The following is a 17,605-nucleotide window of genomic DNA, read 5'->3' on the forward strand; positions in this document are numbered from 1 at the left end:
CATGTGCACGCTATTGCACAAGGACAAAAATATAAAAATAATTCTTTATCAAGCCTAGTAATCACAGCTTTCCTACTCTTTTTTAAGTATGGATTGACAGCTATGTGGTGCGGTTTGCACTGTTGTCACACAGCAAGAAGGAACTTGAGGGGTTTGACTCCATCAACTAGCCGAGGCCTTTCTCTGTGGAGTTTGCATGTTCTCCCGGTGGTTGCATGAGTTCTCTGGCTTCCTCCCACCATCCAAAGACATGCTTTTAGCGTGGTTAGGTTAACTGGTGATTCTAAATTACCCATAATTGTGAATGTGAGTGCTTCTCTGCATTAGCCCTGTGCAGTGATGGGAATAACAGCGTTACAAGTAATGGCGTTACTTTTTTCAGTAACAAATAATCTAACTAATTACTATTTCTATCGTTACAACGCAGTTACCGTTACTAACAACAAAATGCGGTTACTATTTTTCAACAAACAGACGGTTGAAGCTGTCGTCAGTTTACCGCATCTTGTATCAGTTGCATGGAAGTAGCTGTAAGTAATCTGGGGGCTACAGCTTTAAGCAGGTGCGTGGGCTCCCGCGGGTGGCAATCACTTTCTGGCAAACAGTCACTTTCTGGCAAACAATCACTTTTTGGCACAACACCTGAAGCTAAGCGTGCAAAACAATTGCATGAGTGATGCTCTTTGACTGAGGAAGAATAAAGTAGTCGTGGTAAGCCAATCACACGGCCACTTTAAGATGACAAAGCAACAAGGTGATATATACCAGTTTTTAAATTGTGTTGAGAGGCCACGTAAAACCACAGTCATAATAAACAATACAGTGGCTTGCAAAAGTATTCAGCCCCTTTGAACTTTTCCACATTTTGTCACATTACAGCCACAAACACGAATCAATTTTATTGGAATTCCACGTCAAAGACCAACACAAAGTGGTGTACACGTGAGAAGTGGAATGAAAATCATACATGATTCCAAACATTTTTTACAAATAAATAACTGCAAAGTGGGGTGTGTGTAATTATTCAGCCCCCTAAATCAATACTTTGTAGAACCACCTTTTGCTGCAATTACAGCTGCCAGTCTTTTAGGGTATGTCTCTACCAGCTTTGCACATCTAGAGACTGAAATTCTTGCACATTCTTCAAACAGGCAGTGCACACAGCAAGAACTGTTTTTCAAAGCATTCATTTTTTATGATGTAAATGTATCTAAAACAGGTAGTAATGCATGTAAAACCCAAAATCAAAGTTAGGTTGCACTTTAAAGATATTTGTCTGATTTAGCAATTTAATTATTGGTGGAAAACCTGTTTATCAATAAACAATGTTCAGTTCATTATGATGAGCCCTCATTATTGAATTGACATTTAGTATAGACAAGTGAACACACACATGTAAATTATATGCATTAACAGATCATTACAAGAGCAACATTAAAAGCAGTCATACTATGTAAGTAAGTAGTAAGTAAGTAAAGTTTATTTATTAAGCGCTTTTCACAGACAGGCAGTCACAAAGTGCTGTACACAAATATTAAAATAAACAATACAATCAATAGACATTATACACAATGTAAAAGATCAAATGTAAAGAATGTAAAGAATATAAAATACATAGATCAGCAAAAGGCTTGTTTGAACATAAACGTTTTTAACTGCTTTTTAAAACAATCCACAGAGTCAAGCAAACATAATTGTAGTGGTAAACTATTCCACAGCCAACAGACTGAAAGGCTCTGTCCCCTTTTGTCTTCATTCGTGTACGGGGGAACAACCAACAGACTCTGAGTCTGTGAGCGGAGATGACGAGCAGCAGTGTATTTTATTTTTATTTTACTTTATTTTTTTAAGAAGCTTGGATAAATAATCTGGGGCCTGGCCATTTAGTGCTCTGTATGTTAAAACAAGAATTTTAAAGCAAATTCTAAACTCTATTGGAAGCCAATGTAAAGAATATAAGACGGGAGTAATGTGAACACGCTTTGATAGAACGAGTTTGTCTGGCTGCTGCGTTTTGTATTGCCTGGAGGCGAGAGAGAGATATCCAAGCTAGTAAACAGGGACTTACAGTAATCTAAGCGTGATGACACAAATGCATGAATGAGTTTTTCCAGTTCAGCTGAATAGACCACATGTCGCAGTTTAAAGATGTTTCTTAAATGATAGAAACAGGAACGACACAAAGATTTTACATGGGAGTCAAGGCCCAGACAGGAGTCAAATATCACTATGCTATGATAACAACTTGTCAGACGTGAATTTACAAAGATAAGACCTCCATTGCTTTGGTGATTATTTTACTATGAAGTGAGGAGCAGGAAATTTCATTTTTGTGTGCTGTAAGAGTCATCCCATGGTAGCTTTTAATACATCAGTTGGGGGAAAACTCTCCAGTAATTTTAATATACTGTAACTAAGCATTGATGGTGAAAATAACGACGTTTTTGAATGCTGTCTAATTTAAATCATCTTTTGGTTCATCAAATGAGAGAAGGACTTTTATTAGTTAGAGTAACAACTGTCTGTTTCATAAGCATCACAGTTTACATTTTCCAAAACAAAGACGAACTGCACTTAAACATAGGTAATGGTAATTTTAAAATACAGGAATAAAAGACAGAAATGCCCCCCAGATATACCACTGTGTCTGTTAATGCAAGGCTAGATTTTCATGATGTTTCACGCAACAGTTAAGCCATTCAAGGATGCTGCATTTTTGATAACAATGGAATAAATGTAATTGTTTTCCTGCACTTGTATTTCAAATGTAAATTAGCTATTGATGGTTTGCAAATAGCCATGTCAACAACATGAGGCAGGAAGCAGTGTAGAAACTTGTCTTGTGGCTCAATCCTCCTGAAGCTGGAAATGAAGAGAAAAAGCAATGAGAAAATCTTAGCTGATTTAGCTGATTAGCTTTAAATGTAACACTTATCATTTCAATTAGTCTATCTTACATGTGTTTCCAGATATACGTGCTTCAATAATTGTTGTCGTTCTCACAGTGATTGTTGTTTCTGCAGTAGCTGCTGAAGAAGGAAGTCTTGCACTTTCCACTATTGTTGTTGTAGATGTGTATGACACCATGGTGGTTGCTGTAGGAGCCTGTGCCATAGTAGCCACAAAAGTGGCTGGTTCAAGTACTGTTGTTGCTGAAGTATTAGTTGTAGCAGGTTTCACGGTCACTGCAGTTGTTGTTTGAATAGTTTTTTCTGTTGTCGTAGAAATGATGGTCGTAGTTGTCACAGTTATTGATGCTGGTTTTGAAGGGGTAGCAGTTGATGTCATAGTGCAATTAGGAGTTGGTGTAGCAGGTGTAACACTGACTGGAACTATAAAATATTTTTCAAAAATAGATTAATATATATCTATGTACAACCTAAACTATTATCTTTATCCTTCATGAATGTCAAAATAACTTTTGTTTGCATTTTCTAATACTCACCAGAAGTTACTGATACTGTCTCAGGAACTATGGCAATGCTGAAATTGCTGCTGGAACTGCTAATAGCATGTTTTAAAGCTTGAACAATAGTAATATTTTCTGGGACTTGTGCATTGGGAATTGTTTGATTGAACACAAGCTCCACCAATGCCTCAGTTCTATCCACTCGTTTTTGGACTATAACAAGACTGTGCCATGAAAGAAAGTGAGTCAGATGTTAGATAATAATGGCAGATTATTGAATGGTTTAACTATGGTGCATGGCACTTTTAACATTCAAAATGAAATTAAAATAATAATTTAGAGGAAAGTAACTTAATTACTGTTAAAAACACGTTTTACCTGAACCGAATCACAATGGCACGGATGAAGTTAGCAAATTGTGCTCTGTATATTCTATCACACTGCAAAAAATAAACACAAAAAGAAAATTTAAACCAGGTGAAACAACTTCAAAATTACATTATCTAAAAATGCCTATTTAAATGAAATAAAATGTATGATTTCAGATTTGTTCTCTAGATAAAGTGTCAGTCAATAAAAGATATATTAAGTTCAAATATTACTCACCGTCTCTTCAACTCGTTTTTTGCGATCTTGATATGCAATGCTGTTGGGGTCTTCGAGATCAGGTACATATGGTTCAAGGAACTGTAGAAACAGAACAATTTGGACAGGTCCAGTTGGTGCTTTTGTAGTTGGGATAGTGGTTGGAGTAGCTGTGGTCGTTGATGTTGTTGTGTTTGTTGTTGGGATCACTGTGGTAGTTGTTGGAGAAGATGTTGTTGTTGTTGCAGCAGATGTAGTAGTTGATGGTGTTGTGTTTGTTGTTGGGGTAACTGTGGTAGTTGTTGGAGCAGATGTTGGTGTTGTTGCAGCAGATGTAGTTGATGGTGTTGTGTTTGTTGTTGGGGTAACTGTGGTAGTTGTTGGGATCACTGTGGTAGATTTAAAATGAGGACAAAATGGACATAAAAAATTTAACTAAGTCCCTCTAAAACCTTTGAGACTTTTTGATCAAACATAACGAAATGTTACTCACATGTGGAACTGACAGTGATGGAGGCCCTTTCGATGTCAAAGCCTGTCACGTTTGAGGCTTGACTGATCAAAACATTTCTAATATCAGTGTCATTTGGAACAGAAAAGTTTACAAACTGAAGTTCCATGGTGTTGATGACTGATCCTTTCCTTTAAATGCAGAAACAAGAATTATAGTTTTTGAATATTTAGGGCTTCAGGTCAGTGCTCTTAACATCAAATGTCAAAATAATGAAATTACCTGAAGTTGACAACGGCCAAGGAGACAAAGGAAGAGGGGAACGAGTTTTTGTAAGCAGGTTCAATCTGCAGTCACAAAGCAGATTTTCTTAAAATCACATTTATCTGTTTGTGTACGTGATATATATTATATGTTAAAATACATTAACAGAAGATTATTTAAAGGAAAAAGCTGAGGTCTTGACCCTTACAGAGAGTAGCTCTGGTAGATCACAGAGCTAACACAGACAGAGACTGACAACCATTCACGCTCATATTCACAAATGTCATGGCAAAGACTGTCAATAAAGTTTTGTAATGTGTGTAGAATTTTGAGGTGAAAATGAATATAATCCATTTTGGAATAAAACCGTAAAATGACAAATAAAATGGAACAAGTCAAGTGCTGTGAATCATTTCAAGATGCACAGTATGGGCAATTAAGAATCACCAGTTAATCTAATTGCACTAACATGTCTTTCTGTGGGAGGATGCCAGAGCACCTGGAGAAAACTCATGTTAAAATGGAGAAAACATGCAATTTCCACACAGAAAGACCCAAGATTCAAACTCAGGACCTTTTTGCCGTGAAATAACAGTGCTTACCACCAAGCTACCATTTTAAATTTAAGTAGTTAAATTACTGCGTGCAGTTTTGCAGTGATTCTTCCTTATTCAGTGAGATAAATTTAGTGTGTTTGGTGGAATAAGTGCTATAAACTCAGGTTCAATGCATGAGGTGAAGATGCGAAAGACAGTAGACAGGTGAGTGAAAGAGAATCGGTATCTGGATTCATTAAACTTCATCACTGAAAATCTTTGTTCAAATATGAAGACATATTCAGTGAGAACAAGCCTTAAGGCCACTCTTAACAAAGTTTAAGAGCTTGTCTCCTTTGAGAGAAGAAAAAAAATCCAGCAATAATACTGACTTCAAGTAAAACAGACTGTAGGTAAATGAGCTAAACACCGCTGGATGAATTATCCATCCCTGGATGTGTAAAGCTTGGCAAAAAGGTTTTCCAAGTTTTATAACCTTGGTAGCAAAAGTTCTCCTCTTGACTTGTTCCTGCTCTTAATCAGTCAAATTCTTGTACTTGTCTGAGTATTTAGGGTTTAAAAAATGTAAACTATATTCTTTAAACAGAATTCTTTCTGCTTTCTATTAGATAAGAACACGACTTTGCCTTCAACGTCAATGACAAATGCTTAGAAGTCCATTCTGCATTGTTCTTCCTTTAGTGAACCCTCATGAATTAGGGAATTGTGTTCAGTGTGAGCTGACAGTGAGAGCTGTGTTTGAAGTACTTAAAACACGTTTCTGCTGGAGCTGCATGTGCCTTTAAAAAATGCATTGAACAATCAGTTCAAAAGCATATTGAAGTACTTTTAGCACCATATAGTGGTCTGATGCCTTGCATCAATTTGTCATGTAGCTGTAGTTTGAAATTCTCATTCATTCATTCAGGACGGTTGTCCTGGCACTTAGTTCTCATGGGAATTTTTGCATTTTTTCCTAAGACTTTGCACTTATTCTATATAAATTAAGTTGTAATTTTTTACCACCTTCATGTGAAAAAAATGAAGAAATTTGTATTTGAATATTTGCATTACCTTAATGATCAGATAAGCTCTTGTACACAGATTCTTGGGGAAAAGAAAGACTTACCTGCACCTTTATTGATGAAGATCGAGTTTGAAAAACTTCAGATGATGAATTCAACAAGTCTGCTGTAAGATTGCTTTGAATGGATCTGAAAACAACATATCTAATTGTCAGAGGTCCGGTGGTTGTGGCTGCAGATGTGGTTGTTTTTCCTGTTGTTGTGTTAGTTAGAGCAGGTGTGGGACTACTTAGAGCGGTTGTTGGAGGTGCTGTGGTATTTGTTGGAACTGCTGTGGTAGTTGTTGGAGCAGATGTTGTTGTGGGTACTACTGTAGTAGTTGTAGCTGTGGTGGTAGTTGTGGGAGCAGACGTTGTTGTTGGTACTACTGTGGTAGTTGTAGCTGTGGCGGTAGTTGTGGGAGCGGATGTTGTTGTTGGAGCTGCTGTGGTAGTTGTTGGAGCAGTTGTTGTTGTGGGCACTACTGTGGTAGTTGTAGCTGTGGCGGTAGTTGTGGGAGCAGATGTTGTTGTTGGAGCTGCTGTGGTAGTTGTTGGAGCAGTTGTTGTTGTTGGTACTACTGTGGTAGTTGTAGCTGTGGCGGTAGTTGTGGGAGCGGATGTTGTTGTTGGAGCTGCTGTGGCAGTTGTTGGAGCAGTTGTTGTTGTGGGCACTACTGTGGTAGTTGTAGCTGTGGTGGTAGCTGTGGGAGCGGATGTTGTTGTTGGAGCTGCTGTGGTAGTTGTTGGAGCAGTTGTTGTTGTTGGTACTACTGTGGTAGTTGTAGCTGTGGCGGTAGTTGTGGGAGCGGATGTTGTTGTTGGAGCTGCTGTGGCAGTTGTTGGAGCAGTTGTTGTTGTGGGCACTACTGTGGTAGTTGTAGCTGTGGTGGTAGTTGTGGGAGCGGATGTTGTTGTTGGAGCTGCTGTGGTAGTTGTTGGAGCAGATGTTGTTGTGGGCACTACTGTGGTAGTTGTAGCAGTGGTGGTAGTTGTGGAAGGAGATGTTGTTGTTGGAGCTGCTGTGGTAGTTGTAGCTGTGGTGGTAGTTGTGGGAGCAGATGTTGTTGTTGGAGCTGCTGCTATAGTTGTTGTTGGTGCTGCAGTGATAGTTGAAGCTGTTGTTGTTGGAGCTTCTGTGGTTGTGGTTGCAGCTCCTGTAATTGTCATTGGCGTAAAAATGGACATTGTTCCTGTATAGGTGTTAGATGTAAATGAAAAATCACAGGAATATCACAGGAATGATTGTTGCTATGTTTGTATATGCCGCCATCTTACCCATTAAAATCAAGAACATAGATATAAACCATTTAATAATCATTCTGCTTTCCATTTAACCTGTAAAATTAAACAGTACATTTATTCACCATGTAAAAACAATTCAACACATCAAATTTTAATCTATAACTCACATAATGCATTTATTTAAATAAAATAAATAATAATAAACTGGCTGCTCGTTTATTCCCAGGAGATCACATAAAATCCTTTTAACATGAAATTCTCGATCACAAAAACGAAGAACATGTCCTTTTCATTAAACTTTCATGCTGGATTGCACATATATGAATATATATAAGTTGTATCATAGAAACATCAATATCAGTTGATAATCTCATGCAAAGAGAGCAAAATTTGGGAGTTTCTAGATTGCGGCCTAACTCTAAATCAATAATTTTCTTAAATATGTGAAATAATAAGAAATTTACTTACCTGAAATGAGAATATATATTGAAAAGTTACTGATTCTCATCTGATGTTTATCTATGATATGTCTATATTGCAACCCTTTTACCTTATGCAACAGTCCACATGGATATGTTGAATCGAAAAGCTGAAGGACCTTAATGAAGAACAAATATACTGCCTGTCAATATATATTGGCTTTGTCCATTACCATACACCCTTCTTTTGTTCTATGAGTCAGTGGTGAACTTTGTATCACAAAAGAACTTCTTTGTTAGTGATAATAAATATAAAAAATTCTAACCTTGAGCTGTTATTCAAAGTAGTTATTTGTAAGTCATGCAAATCTATTTAAATACTGAATCTATTTCGGGTCAACAGGTAGTGAAGCTTGCTAAAATTCAATTTCAATGTTGGATTACGTTTCAAGGAAGTTTGTTTCAATGAGCAATTTTAAAATACTGTGCAATTTAAATCTTTTGTTCATCACATAACAAAAAGGACTGTAATATGTTAGAACTACAACTAACTGCTTCACCAGCATCACAATTTACATTTTACATTTTCAAAACAAAGGCAAACTGCATTGAACCATGTTTAATAGTAATATAAGCAGATGAACTCGTAATATTCATATAAGGAGCAGATATATGTGCTTCTATAGTTGTTGTTGTTCTCACAGTGATTGTTGTTTCTGCAGTAGCTGCTGAAGAAGGAAGTGTTGCATTTTCCACTATTGTTGTTGTAGGTGTGTATAACATCATGGTGGTTGCTGTAGAAGCTTGTGCCATAGTAGTCACAAAATTTGCCGGTTCAAGTACAGTTGTTGCTGAAGTATTAGTTGTAGCAGCAGGTGTCACAGTTACTGCAGTTGTTGCTTGAATAGTTTTTTCTGTTGTCATTGTATTGGCGGTCATAGCTGTCACAGTTACTGATGCTGGTTTTGAAGGGGCAGCAGTTGTTGTCATAGTGCAATTGGCAGTTGGTGTCAGTGACGTTGTTGTGACAGTGACTGGAACCACTTTTTCAAAAATGGATTAACATATATATTTGTGTACAGATGATGTTTTATTAGCTAATAATGTCTTGAACTACTAGAAACTACCACAACTTTGTTACTGTAAAATACATCACTAACACTTACAAATGGTGGAGTCGTCAATTGTCATCTTAGAGTAAAGGTGTATGTGTGTGCACCTGAAAATGACGGTGGAAAGCCACAATAACCACACAATAACCACAAGAAGCTCCCCAGAAGCCAGGGGTAGACAGAGATGTATCCAGGGCAACCAGGCCATTGGCAGCCCCCAAGAGTACTGAGGACCTAAGGCCAAACATCATGGCGATATCAATGGTAAACCTTATGATTTTGTTCATTCGTGGAGACTTAAGAAAACCACTTAAGAATGAGGTCAGTAGGCTTTGATCTGGTAAGAGGCATAAAGATTCAAAGTGATCCAAAGATCCAAAGTGCCATCCATCCATTTTTTTGCCAGTTATCAGTGTTCGGGTGGCAGGACTAGCAGTCTGAGAAGAAAAGCTCAGATTTCCCTCACCCCAGCAACCTCTTCCAGCTTATCTGGGGTGGGGGGGGGGACCCAAAGATGTTCCTGTGAGTCCTGAATCTGCCTGGTGCCTTCTCTTGGTAGGACGTCCCCAGAAGACCTCACCTAGGAGGCATCCTAATCAGATGCCTGAACCACCTCATACAGCTCCTTTTGATGAGAGGAACAACCTCTCTACGACCTAGGCCTTTTCGAATGGCCTAGGTTGTCACCACATCTCTAAGGGAGAGCCCAGCCATTAAAAGAAAGGAACTAATTTCTGCCACTTGTTTTTCCAATCTCATTCTTTTGGTCACCAACCAGCGCTCATCAGTATAGATGAAGGTAGGAACAGAGACTGACCACTAAATCATCAGCGTCACTTTTACATTCAGCTCTCTTTTCACCACAATAGATCAGTAGATCAAGAGTGATTCCATTCAATACAATTTTAATTCAAGTTTAAAGGAGCTTCATGTTGTAAGGCAGACCCTACAGAAATACAGCAAAAATTCCAACAATCAAACCCCCTGTGAGCAAGGTCTTGGTGGGAAATGGGAAGCAAAAACCCTCTTTTAACAGGAAGAAACCTCCTCTACCATGACCAGTTGGGGGTGAGGGGAGTGACACAGAACAAAGACACACTGTGGTACAGAGCCAGAGGCTAATAATAACGAATGCAAAGAAATTAGATGCAAAGAGCTTTATAAATACATACCAAGTAAAAGAAGGAAAGTGCATCATGGGAAACCCAGCAGCCTAGGCCTATAGCATTGTAAATAATGGAAGGGTCCCCTGATCCAGCTGTAATGATGTGCTTTATCAAAAAGGAAAGTTTTAAGCCCAACCTTAAAAGTAGAGGGTGTCTCTCTCCCTCACTCTTTCTAATCCAAACTTGGGGTTAGTACCACAGAAGAGAGGCCGGGCTCTGCCTTCCATTCTAATTTTAAATAACTTACCACAAGTAAGCCAGCAGTCTGAGAGTGCTCTAATGGAGTGATATGGTACTATGAGGACTTTAAGATAATATAGCGAGTGATTATTTAAGATGTATGTGAGGAAAAAGAATTTTAAATTCATGTCTGGATTTAACAATGACCCAGTGAAAGAAGCCAGAATCAGTGAAATATGCTCTCTCTTTCTAGTCACTGTCAGTAGTCTCAATGTAGCATTTTGGACCAACTGAAGGTTTTTCAGGGAATCTTTTGAGTTATTCCTGTGCATGCTGTGTCCTGCATTTGGGTCCAATCCTACCTGCCACAGCACCTCACATGACACAGGGATTTGCTCAAGTCTATTCTCTGGTGTTAAGTTTGTGGTGTTCCAGTAATTTATTTACTATTTTAGTTTGTTATTTATTTCCCTAATGAGTTCTCAGTGGGACTGAAGGATAATTAGAGTAATGAAACACAGTTTAGTCAGGGCCTTGTCTTTGTGCTATGTGTTTATGAAGGTGTCTGTTTGTTACCTTCGTGTGTTCCCATGCCATTGGGGTTCCTTGTTGTTTTTGCCTCAAGGACTTCATACTGCTGGTACTACTTTTCTCCCACCATTAAAAAGTACACTTTAAGTTTATCTGCATGTTTAATTTTTTAAATCATATTGATCTCTTCAGTGGTCTTTCATGCCATTTCTTGACTTTTCTTTAGTTTGATCATGATTTAGATGTCCCATTTTTCTCTTAATGTGCCCTCTGTTCTCAGTTACTAATCTTCCCTTTTTTGCTTTTTTACAACATACTTCATTGTACCTCTGCAGTTCACTTGATATCATGAGTGGTCTTCTTGCCCCATCCAAGAAAAGATAGCCTTGTCTTTGAGCTTGTTTTTGCTCTACAGTTGCCCTTAACTAAGCGATTTAAGGCAACTAATAGAAGGCCCTGAAGTCAATAATCAATAGTAATCTACAAAGCAGCATTACATGTCTGAATACTTTTGGGTGTATGTTTTATCTTTATCATCCTGAACAACACTGACAGTACTGAGTAGAGTTGATCGTTAAAAAAAACAACTACTACTTTAAATAAAGAGAAACAGAGCTCAATTCTCTGTATAAATCTTCAATTTGTTTAATGCAAGCAGTTTCAGTATATCATGACAGATTTTTTCTTTAGAAGGAAAAAGGAATTATTACATTGATGTAGTCTATACATTTTGGGGGGGTTTTATTCCTAATTTGCGTAACCTACTTCTATTTTTTATTATTACTATGCTGTATTATAATTATACAAAATAAATGCAAAGTTGCACACACTATCACACGATTTAAACATATGAAACATGATTGGGTAATCATACAGGGCGTTATTCACATAGCTTATGTTTCAGGAATGCCACAGTCAGTCAAACTGTCCATTTGATGGAGGAGCAGTGCGGTGACGAGGAGTGTGGCGATTACATATCACAAATTCTTCTCTCGATTTCATAGGGTATTACTCATTAATGACACACGTTACACACATTACCCTTTCAGTGGATAAAGTTATTCCCATCATAGATGGGATTCCATCTCCTACTTAAATATGCAATCATGATGAAGTAGATGCATTTTTAAAAATATGCTTCATTATTATTGTGTGTGTTACCCAATTTAGTATCTAATTCTTGCGAAGCCATTCTTTGCACTTTACCAGAAGGTCCTCTTGGATTTTCAATGTGAACAACGTCCCTTTTTCATAGCCAATCACAGCAGACATTTCCAAAAGGAATTCCACAAGAGCATCAGGACATGTTATTGGTGGCCTGACATGAGCCATGACAGCAGCACCATACAGGATGCAGTGAGTAGACTGCTCTTGTGGATCACTCCACTATTTACCTCTGTAAATGGGAAGGGGGAGAAAAGTCTTTAACAAATGGTTCTAAGATATTGCAATTCCTTTTTAATATGATTGCATTAAAAATTGCTTACTTGTGCCATTGACAACAACACTGGTAGGGTCAATGTTGAAGGCTGTTATGTTTGAAGCTGCATTGATTAAAACATTTCCAATGTCAGTTATATTAGGGACCCCTGAAGATGGAAATCCAATGTTCATTTCATTGATAATTGATCCACTTCTGTAAAATGAATAAATAAAAATATTGTGTTATTTTCATAATTGTATTAATATTATTATTATTGTTGTTATTATTGTTGCATTTGTAAATTTCCATCCGTATATAAAACAGGAATTACCTGAATAAAATCACTGTCAGTGACCGGAATGAGTTCAATCGTTGTATATAAAACGGTGTAAGCTGCAAAAACACAAAATATTCTCTGAATACATGTGCTATATTGTTAGGTTTTGCATTTATTTATTTTCCAAAACAAACACTGAATTATAATGCAATATGTAACCTTATGCAATAATATATAATTTTATCAACTGTTCATACAATTTCCATTTCGTTGGTCACATATTGAATCCATTTCCCTTTTCATTTTACTGATAATAGCAGACAGGACTTGTCAGAAGCACTCACATTTTTTAACATAGAAAATTAAATATGTTTGCACATTTGTTTTTACTGTGAAGATCATGCAATTTTTTCTAATTTTCACTATCCAATCAGGTTCCAAACTATGATGGGAAATTTACTACACTTGTATTTCAAAAGAAAATTCTAAATATTTGTAAAGAAGATGAAAAATACAAAGAAATCTATCATTATGCACATATACTGCAATACTATAATAGCTCGTGTTTTCTTTTTTTTAATAATATGCATATGTTTGGGTATGACATTTTAAGAAAGATACTTACTGTTTTCTCTATGAGCATCTTTCGATTTATAAATGCTGTAGATGTAGAATTCGCCAAGTCTTGTGTGAATGTTTCATTTGAGGTGAATGTAAGCTTTACTTCTGTTACTGGCTCAGCTGTTGTAATTGTTACAGGTGTGGTGGTTGTAGGAGTTGTTGTGGTTGTGGTTGTGTTTGTAGTATTCATTGGTGTTGCAGTGTTTATAGGTGTAGTTGAAGCTGTTGTAGGCACCGCAGATGTATTTGTTATAGGTGTGGTGTTTGTAACATTTGCTGTGATTGCATTTGTAACTGCAGTCATCATTGGTGTTGTAGCGCTCACAGTTGTAGTTGAAGCTACTGTTAAATGCCAAGAAAAGAAAACAAGCCGATGGTTTAACAAAAAGTTTTAAGATATTGTGAGTTTAAAGTATAATAACATGAAATATTGCTTACCTATTTCACTGACAGCCACAGAGTTTGTGGTAATGTTGAAGGTCGTTATATTTGAGGCTGAATTGATCAAAACATTTGCAATATCAGTTGTATTCGGGACAGCTGAAGATGCAAACTCAATCCTTATGTCACTGATAATTGATCCACTCCTGCAAAATGAATAACCAAAAATATTGTTTTATTTTCATTACTGTATGACACATACTGTTAAAAATTAATCTGTATATAAAAAGGGAATTACCTGAATGAAGTCACTCTCAGTGACCGGAATGATTTAAATGCTGCCTTGTAAAAAGGTGTAAGCTGCAGAAAAACAAAATAATCTCTGAATATATGTGCTATATTTTTAGGGTTTGTGCTTCTTTATTTTCCAAAGCAAACATTGCATTTACGCTGCAATAAATCATTTGTCAAGTTTGTTTACAATTCATAGAATTTCAGTTTCTTTGGTTACATATTGAATCTGTTTCTTTTTTAACTAAATATTTTTAATCTTTTGAAAAAACTCAACAACACAGAAATGCTAATAAAAGCATACCAATTTGCAGGACTTTTCAAAAGCATTCAAATTTAAAACATGATCCAGTAATACAAAGTTATATGTGCATGCACATTTGTTTATACTGCTGTGATCATGTGAATAATTCCAATTGTCTCTTGCTTACTCTATGCAATCATATAGAGGTACATGTAATGTCACACTAAAATTACTTTTTTTTTAAGTTATGTGTGTATGTGCATGCATATGTTTGGGTATGAAACTTCAAAAGGATACTTACAGTTGTCTGTACGAGCATCCCTCGACTTGCAAATGCTGGAGAGTTAGAATCCGCCAAGTCTTGTGTGAAGTTTTCATTTGAGGTGAATGTCAACAATAGTCCTGTTACTGGTTCAGCTGTTGTAGTTGTTACAGGTGTGGTGGTTGTAGGAGTCGTTGTGTTTGTGTTTGTAGGTGCAGTCATCATTGGTGTTGCAGTGTTTACAGGTGTAGTTGAAGCTGTTGTAGGCACCGCAGATGTGTTTGTTATAGGTGTGATGTTTGTAACATTTGCTGTGATTGTGTTTGTAACTGTAGTCATCATTGGTGTTGTAGCGCTCACAGCTGTGTTTGAAGCCACTGTAAATGCCAAAAAAAAAAAAGAAAACAAGCCTGTTTGAACAAACGGTGTTAAGATATTGTGACTTTCAAGAACAATAACATGAAATATTGCTTACTGATTACAGGTGTGGTTGTTGTAGGAGTCGTTGTGTTTGTGTTTGTAGGTGCAGTCATCATTGGTGTTGCAGTGTTTACAGGTGTAGTTGAAGCTGTTGTAGGCACCGCAGATGTGTTTGTTATAGGTGTGGTGTTCGTAACATTTGCTGTGATTGTGTTTGTAACTGTAGTCATCATTGGTGTTGTAGCGCTCACAGTTGTGTTTGAAGCCACTGTAAATGCCAAAAAAAAAAGAAAACAAGCCTGTTTGAACAAACACTGTTAAGATATTGTGACTTTCAAGAACAATAACATGAAATATTGCTTACTGATTACAGGTGTGGTTGTTGTAGGAGTCGTTGTGTTTGTGTTTGTAGGTGCAGTCATCATTGGTGTTGCAGTGTTTACAGGTGTAGTTGAAAGCTGTTGTAGGCACCGCAGATGTGTTTGTTATAGGTGTGGTGTTCGTAACATTTGCTGTGATTGTGTTTGTAACTGTAGTCATCATTGGTGTTGTAGCGCTCACAGTTGTGTTTGAAGCCACTGTAAATGCCAAAAAAAAAAAAGAAAACAAGCCTGTTTGAACAAACGGTGTTAAGATATTGTGACTTTCAAGAACAATAACATGAAATATTGCTTACTGATTACAGGTGTGGTTGTTGTAGGAGTCGTTGTGTTTGTGTTTGTGTTTGTGTTTGTAGGTGCAGTCATCATTGGTGTTGTAGTGCTAGTAGTCGAATTTCCAGATGTTGTTGAAACTCCAGTTGTTGTGGCAGTAACTGCTGTGCTCACAAGCTTTATTACCACTGTATGCAAAAATCACAACAATAAAGGCTTTTTATAAAGCTTTCTTTTGTATTTGTATTTTATTTTATTTTTTAATAAAGGAGTAACTTACCTATAAATGTCAATAAAACTTTAAAGATTTGTTTGTCACCCATTGTGGCTGGCTCTTGAACCTGTAGTATTTGACAGTACAAGTATTTACACAGCAATAAACAACAACAAAACAACAAACATATTAATGTACTTTCAAATCTATAGATATATTTATATTAGTTTTAAGCACATGTTAACCTTTTCCTTATTTAGGCTATTTGCAATTCAGTTTGCTTTTCGAAAATCAAAACTAATTTGTGCTGCTGTTTTGGACTATGTTGGTCAATGCTAAAAAGAAAGAATTAACATCACCAAAACCCTCAACTGCTATCATTAACTATAACACTACACTTATTTGCCCTGATTATGAAATCTAATCCTGTTACTGATAATTATTCACTTTTAAAATACTATTAAAGATACTGGTTCTGTTTTTTTGTAGCATGACTAGAACAAAAAAAAAAAACTAAACAATTTCTTAAACTGCATTTCATAAAAAAAAAAAAGAAAAGAAAAAATCACGAGCAAAAATAACATAAATAAATAGCAATAATCTGTTTTATAGATACAATTAGAAACACTTGCACTCCCTGTATATGGACTATATATGAAGCAATGCACTTACCCTGAGCAATGGTCTAATGTGAAAGCAGCTGCTTCGGGTGACTGCTCCCTGTTCTTGTATGATGCCACTAATTTATTCAGGTTTTATATCTGTTCCTCTGAGCTTATGACACGTCAGTGAAATATGAAACAAAAGCATTTACTTCCTGAATAACTGATTCATTGCCAATCCAGAGTTCTGTGGTTCATTCCTTTCACATGACTTAACCAGATGTCATTAGCTTAGCGGTTGAACAGGCAGGGCTTCAATTCTTCAAATTCAATCTGTTAGAGCAGGTTCTGCTCTTTGATTGTGTGATTTTCTTTTTCACACGGACGAGTGTAAACATCTATCATAAATTGAATTTTGATTTGAAATCCACTATGGGAGCAAAGCTGCAAAACTTGTTACTCCTTCCATTACATTCATGTGGTTCTGCTACGCCCACTGTCTACTGACATTCACATCAAACCTGGTCTTTTCTTTTTCTTTGTTTCCTTTGGGTTTTTCCTTCTTTGCTCCTTGTTTACTGTGCATTAGTTTTGTTTTGTTTTTTGTCTTGTAGTATTTTATTATTTCAGTGGTGGGTGTGCCATTTACTTTAAAAAGATGACGCCACATGTGGCAAACTAATGCCACGTGTGGCGATGTGGAGACTACACTTTAGATGTTCCATTTGTTTGTGAATCAAACAAATGTAAATTGTGTACTCCAAACATGCCTGACATTTACCTGCATACTATTTGATACTGCACCTCAGTTAGACACTTTTGAAGTCAAATTACAGGTCGCCTTTCACACTTTTTGAGCTGCTGGATGCCAGTGTACCTGTAACTCTATATCTCAGTCAGCTTATCATCTGTGCGAGGTCTACCTACTTATTTTCTCTATACAGCTCTTACTATTCCTAAGAATGTCACCTGTTATGGTCCGTGGGAGTGGCAGGGTTTTTCCACTGTGTGTCATGTCTCCTCCTCTGTGCAGAGCTGTCCTTGTTCTCTCTCGTGAGCTGCACCTGGAGCTGATTAACGCAGCAGCATTTAAATCCAGCTTTGACAACTACCTTTCACCAGAACGTCAGCTAACCAGCGTTAGCATCAGGCGATTCATGTATTTTGCTATCTTCGTGCTTAGACTCACCTTGCTTTCTCTTGTCTCTAGTTTTATCCACTGACATTCTCTCCACGAGTGCACAGTTCCTTTCAAC

General features: G+C 36.9%; 3 protein-coding genes across 8 annotated transcripts; all 3 read right to left on the reverse strand.

Moving 5' to 3' along the window:
* Positions 1 to 2,485: 2,485 nt before the first annotated feature.
* Positions 2,486 to 4,614, reverse strand: LOC120721732 (integumentary mucin C.1-like). The gene is made up of 7 exons (XM_040012239.1): positions 4,488 to 4,614; positions 4,205 to 4,383; positions 4,016 to 4,144; positions 3,788 to 3,849; positions 3,446 to 3,633; positions 2,958 to 3,326; positions 2,486 to 2,862 (listed from the first exon to the last, which is right to left on the reverse strand). Exons 1-7 carry the CDS (start codon positions 4,612 to 4,614, stop codon positions 2,777 to 2,779), a joined length of 1,140 nt encoding a protein of 379 aa, XP_039868173.1. The 3' UTR covers positions 2,486 to 2,776.
* A 1,827-nt stretch (positions 4,615 to 6,441) lies between these two features.
* Positions 6,442 to 11,467, reverse strand: LOC120721819 (GATA zinc finger domain-containing protein 14-like). 3 transcript variants are annotated; one of them, XM_040012452.1, is made up of 3 exons: positions 8,022 to 11,467; positions 7,587 to 7,646; positions 6,442 to 7,465 (listed from the first exon to the last, which is right to left on the reverse strand). In XM_040012452.1, the coding sequence occupies exons 2-3, from the start codon at positions 7,616 to 7,618 to the stop codon at positions 6,556 to 6,558; spliced, it is 942 nt and encodes a 313-aa protein (XP_039868386.1). In that variant the 5' UTR covers positions 7,619 to 7,646; positions 8,022 to 11,467; the 3' UTR covers positions 6,442 to 6,555. The 3 variants fall into 3 exon arrangements, with proteins under 3 accessions (XP_039868386.1, XP_039868384.1, XP_039868385.1); XM_040012450.1 differs by having other exon boundaries at positions 6,442 to 7,501; XM_040012451.1 differs by having other exon boundaries at positions 6,442 to 7,501; positions 7,587 to 11,467.
* A 123-nt stretch (positions 11,468 to 11,590) lies between these two features.
* LOC120721817 (cell wall protein DAN4-like) lies at positions 11,591 to 16,536 on the reverse strand. 4 transcript variants are annotated; one of them, XM_040012445.1, is made up of 10 exons: positions 16,420 to 16,535; positions 15,814 to 15,874; positions 15,557 to 15,721; positions 14,500 to 14,837; positions 13,962 to 14,023; positions 13,721 to 13,869; positions 13,287 to 13,624; positions 12,716 to 12,777; positions 12,449 to 12,597; positions 11,591 to 12,357 (listed from the first exon to the last, which is right to left on the reverse strand). In XM_040012445.1, the coding sequence occupies exons 2-10, from the start codon at positions 15,854 to 15,856 to the stop codon at positions 12,269 to 12,271; spliced, it is 1,395 nt and encodes a 464-aa protein (XP_039868379.1). In that variant the 5' UTR covers positions 15,857 to 15,874; positions 16,420 to 16,535; the 3' UTR covers positions 11,591 to 12,268. The 4 variants fall into 4 exon arrangements, with proteins under 4 accessions (XP_039868379.1, XP_039868381.1, XP_039868380.1 ...); XM_040012447.1 differs by lacking the exons at positions 11,591 to 12,357; positions 12,449 to 12,597; positions 12,716 to 12,777; positions 13,721 to 13,869; positions 13,962 to 14,023 and adding exons at positions 14,936 to 15,148; positions 15,245 to 15,458 and having other exon boundaries at positions 13,296 to 13,624; positions 14,625 to 14,720; positions 16,420 to 16,536; XM_040012446.1 differs by lacking the exons at positions 11,591 to 12,357; positions 12,449 to 12,597; positions 12,716 to 12,777; positions 13,721 to 13,869; positions 13,962 to 14,023 and adding exons at positions 14,936 to 15,148; positions 15,245 to 15,458 and having other exon boundaries at positions 13,296 to 13,624; positions 14,625 to 14,837.
* Positions 16,537 to 17,605: the final 1,069 nt, after the last annotated feature.

This window comes from Simochromis diagramma, unplaced genomic scaffold (genome assembly GCF_900408965.1).
Source record: "Simochromis diagramma unplaced genomic scaffold, fSimDia1.1 OVJJ01000604.1, whole genome shotgun sequence".
NCBI classification, from domain to species: domain Eukaryota; kingdom Metazoa; phylum Chordata; class Actinopteri; order Cichliformes; family Cichlidae; genus Simochromis; species Simochromis diagramma.

What these genes read in the sequence shown, in the direction of transcription:
- LOC120721732 (XM_040012239.1), bottom strand. Translation starts at nt 4,614, where the DNA reads ATGGAACTTCAGTTTGTAAACTTTTCTGTTCCAAATGACACTGATATT. An exon ending in GCCATTGTGATTCGGTTCAG is followed by an intron (nt 3,634 to 3,787) that starts GTAAAACGTGTT and finishes TTCATGGCACAG; the next exon opens with TCTTGTTATAGTCCAAAAAC. An exon ending in GACAGTATCAGTAACTTCTG is followed by an intron (nt 3,327 to 3,445) that starts GTGAGTATTAGA and finishes TTATAGTTCCAG; the next exon opens with TCAGTGTTACACCTGCTACA.
- LOC120721819 (XM_040012450.1), bottom strand. Translation starts at nt 7,618, where the DNA reads ATGGTTTATATCTATGTTCTTGATTTTAATGG. An exon ending in TATGTTCTTGATTTTAATGG is followed by an intron (nt 7,502 to 7,586) that starts GTAAGATGGCGG and finishes ACACCTATACAG; the next exon opens with GAACAATGTCCATTTTTACG.
- LOC120721817 (XM_040012445.1), bottom strand. Translation starts at nt 15,856, where the DNA reads ATGGGTGACAAACAAATCTTTAAAGTTTTATTGACATTTATAG. An exon ending in GGATGCTCGTACAGACAACT is followed by an intron (nt 14,024 to 14,499) that starts GTAAGTATCCTT and finishes GTTTTTCTGCAG; the next exon opens with CTTACACCTTTTTACAAGGC. An exon ending in AGATGCTCATAGAGAAAACA is followed by an intron (nt 12,778 to 13,286) that starts GTAAGTATCTTT and finishes GTGTTTTTGCAG; the next exon opens with CTTACACCGTTTTATATACA.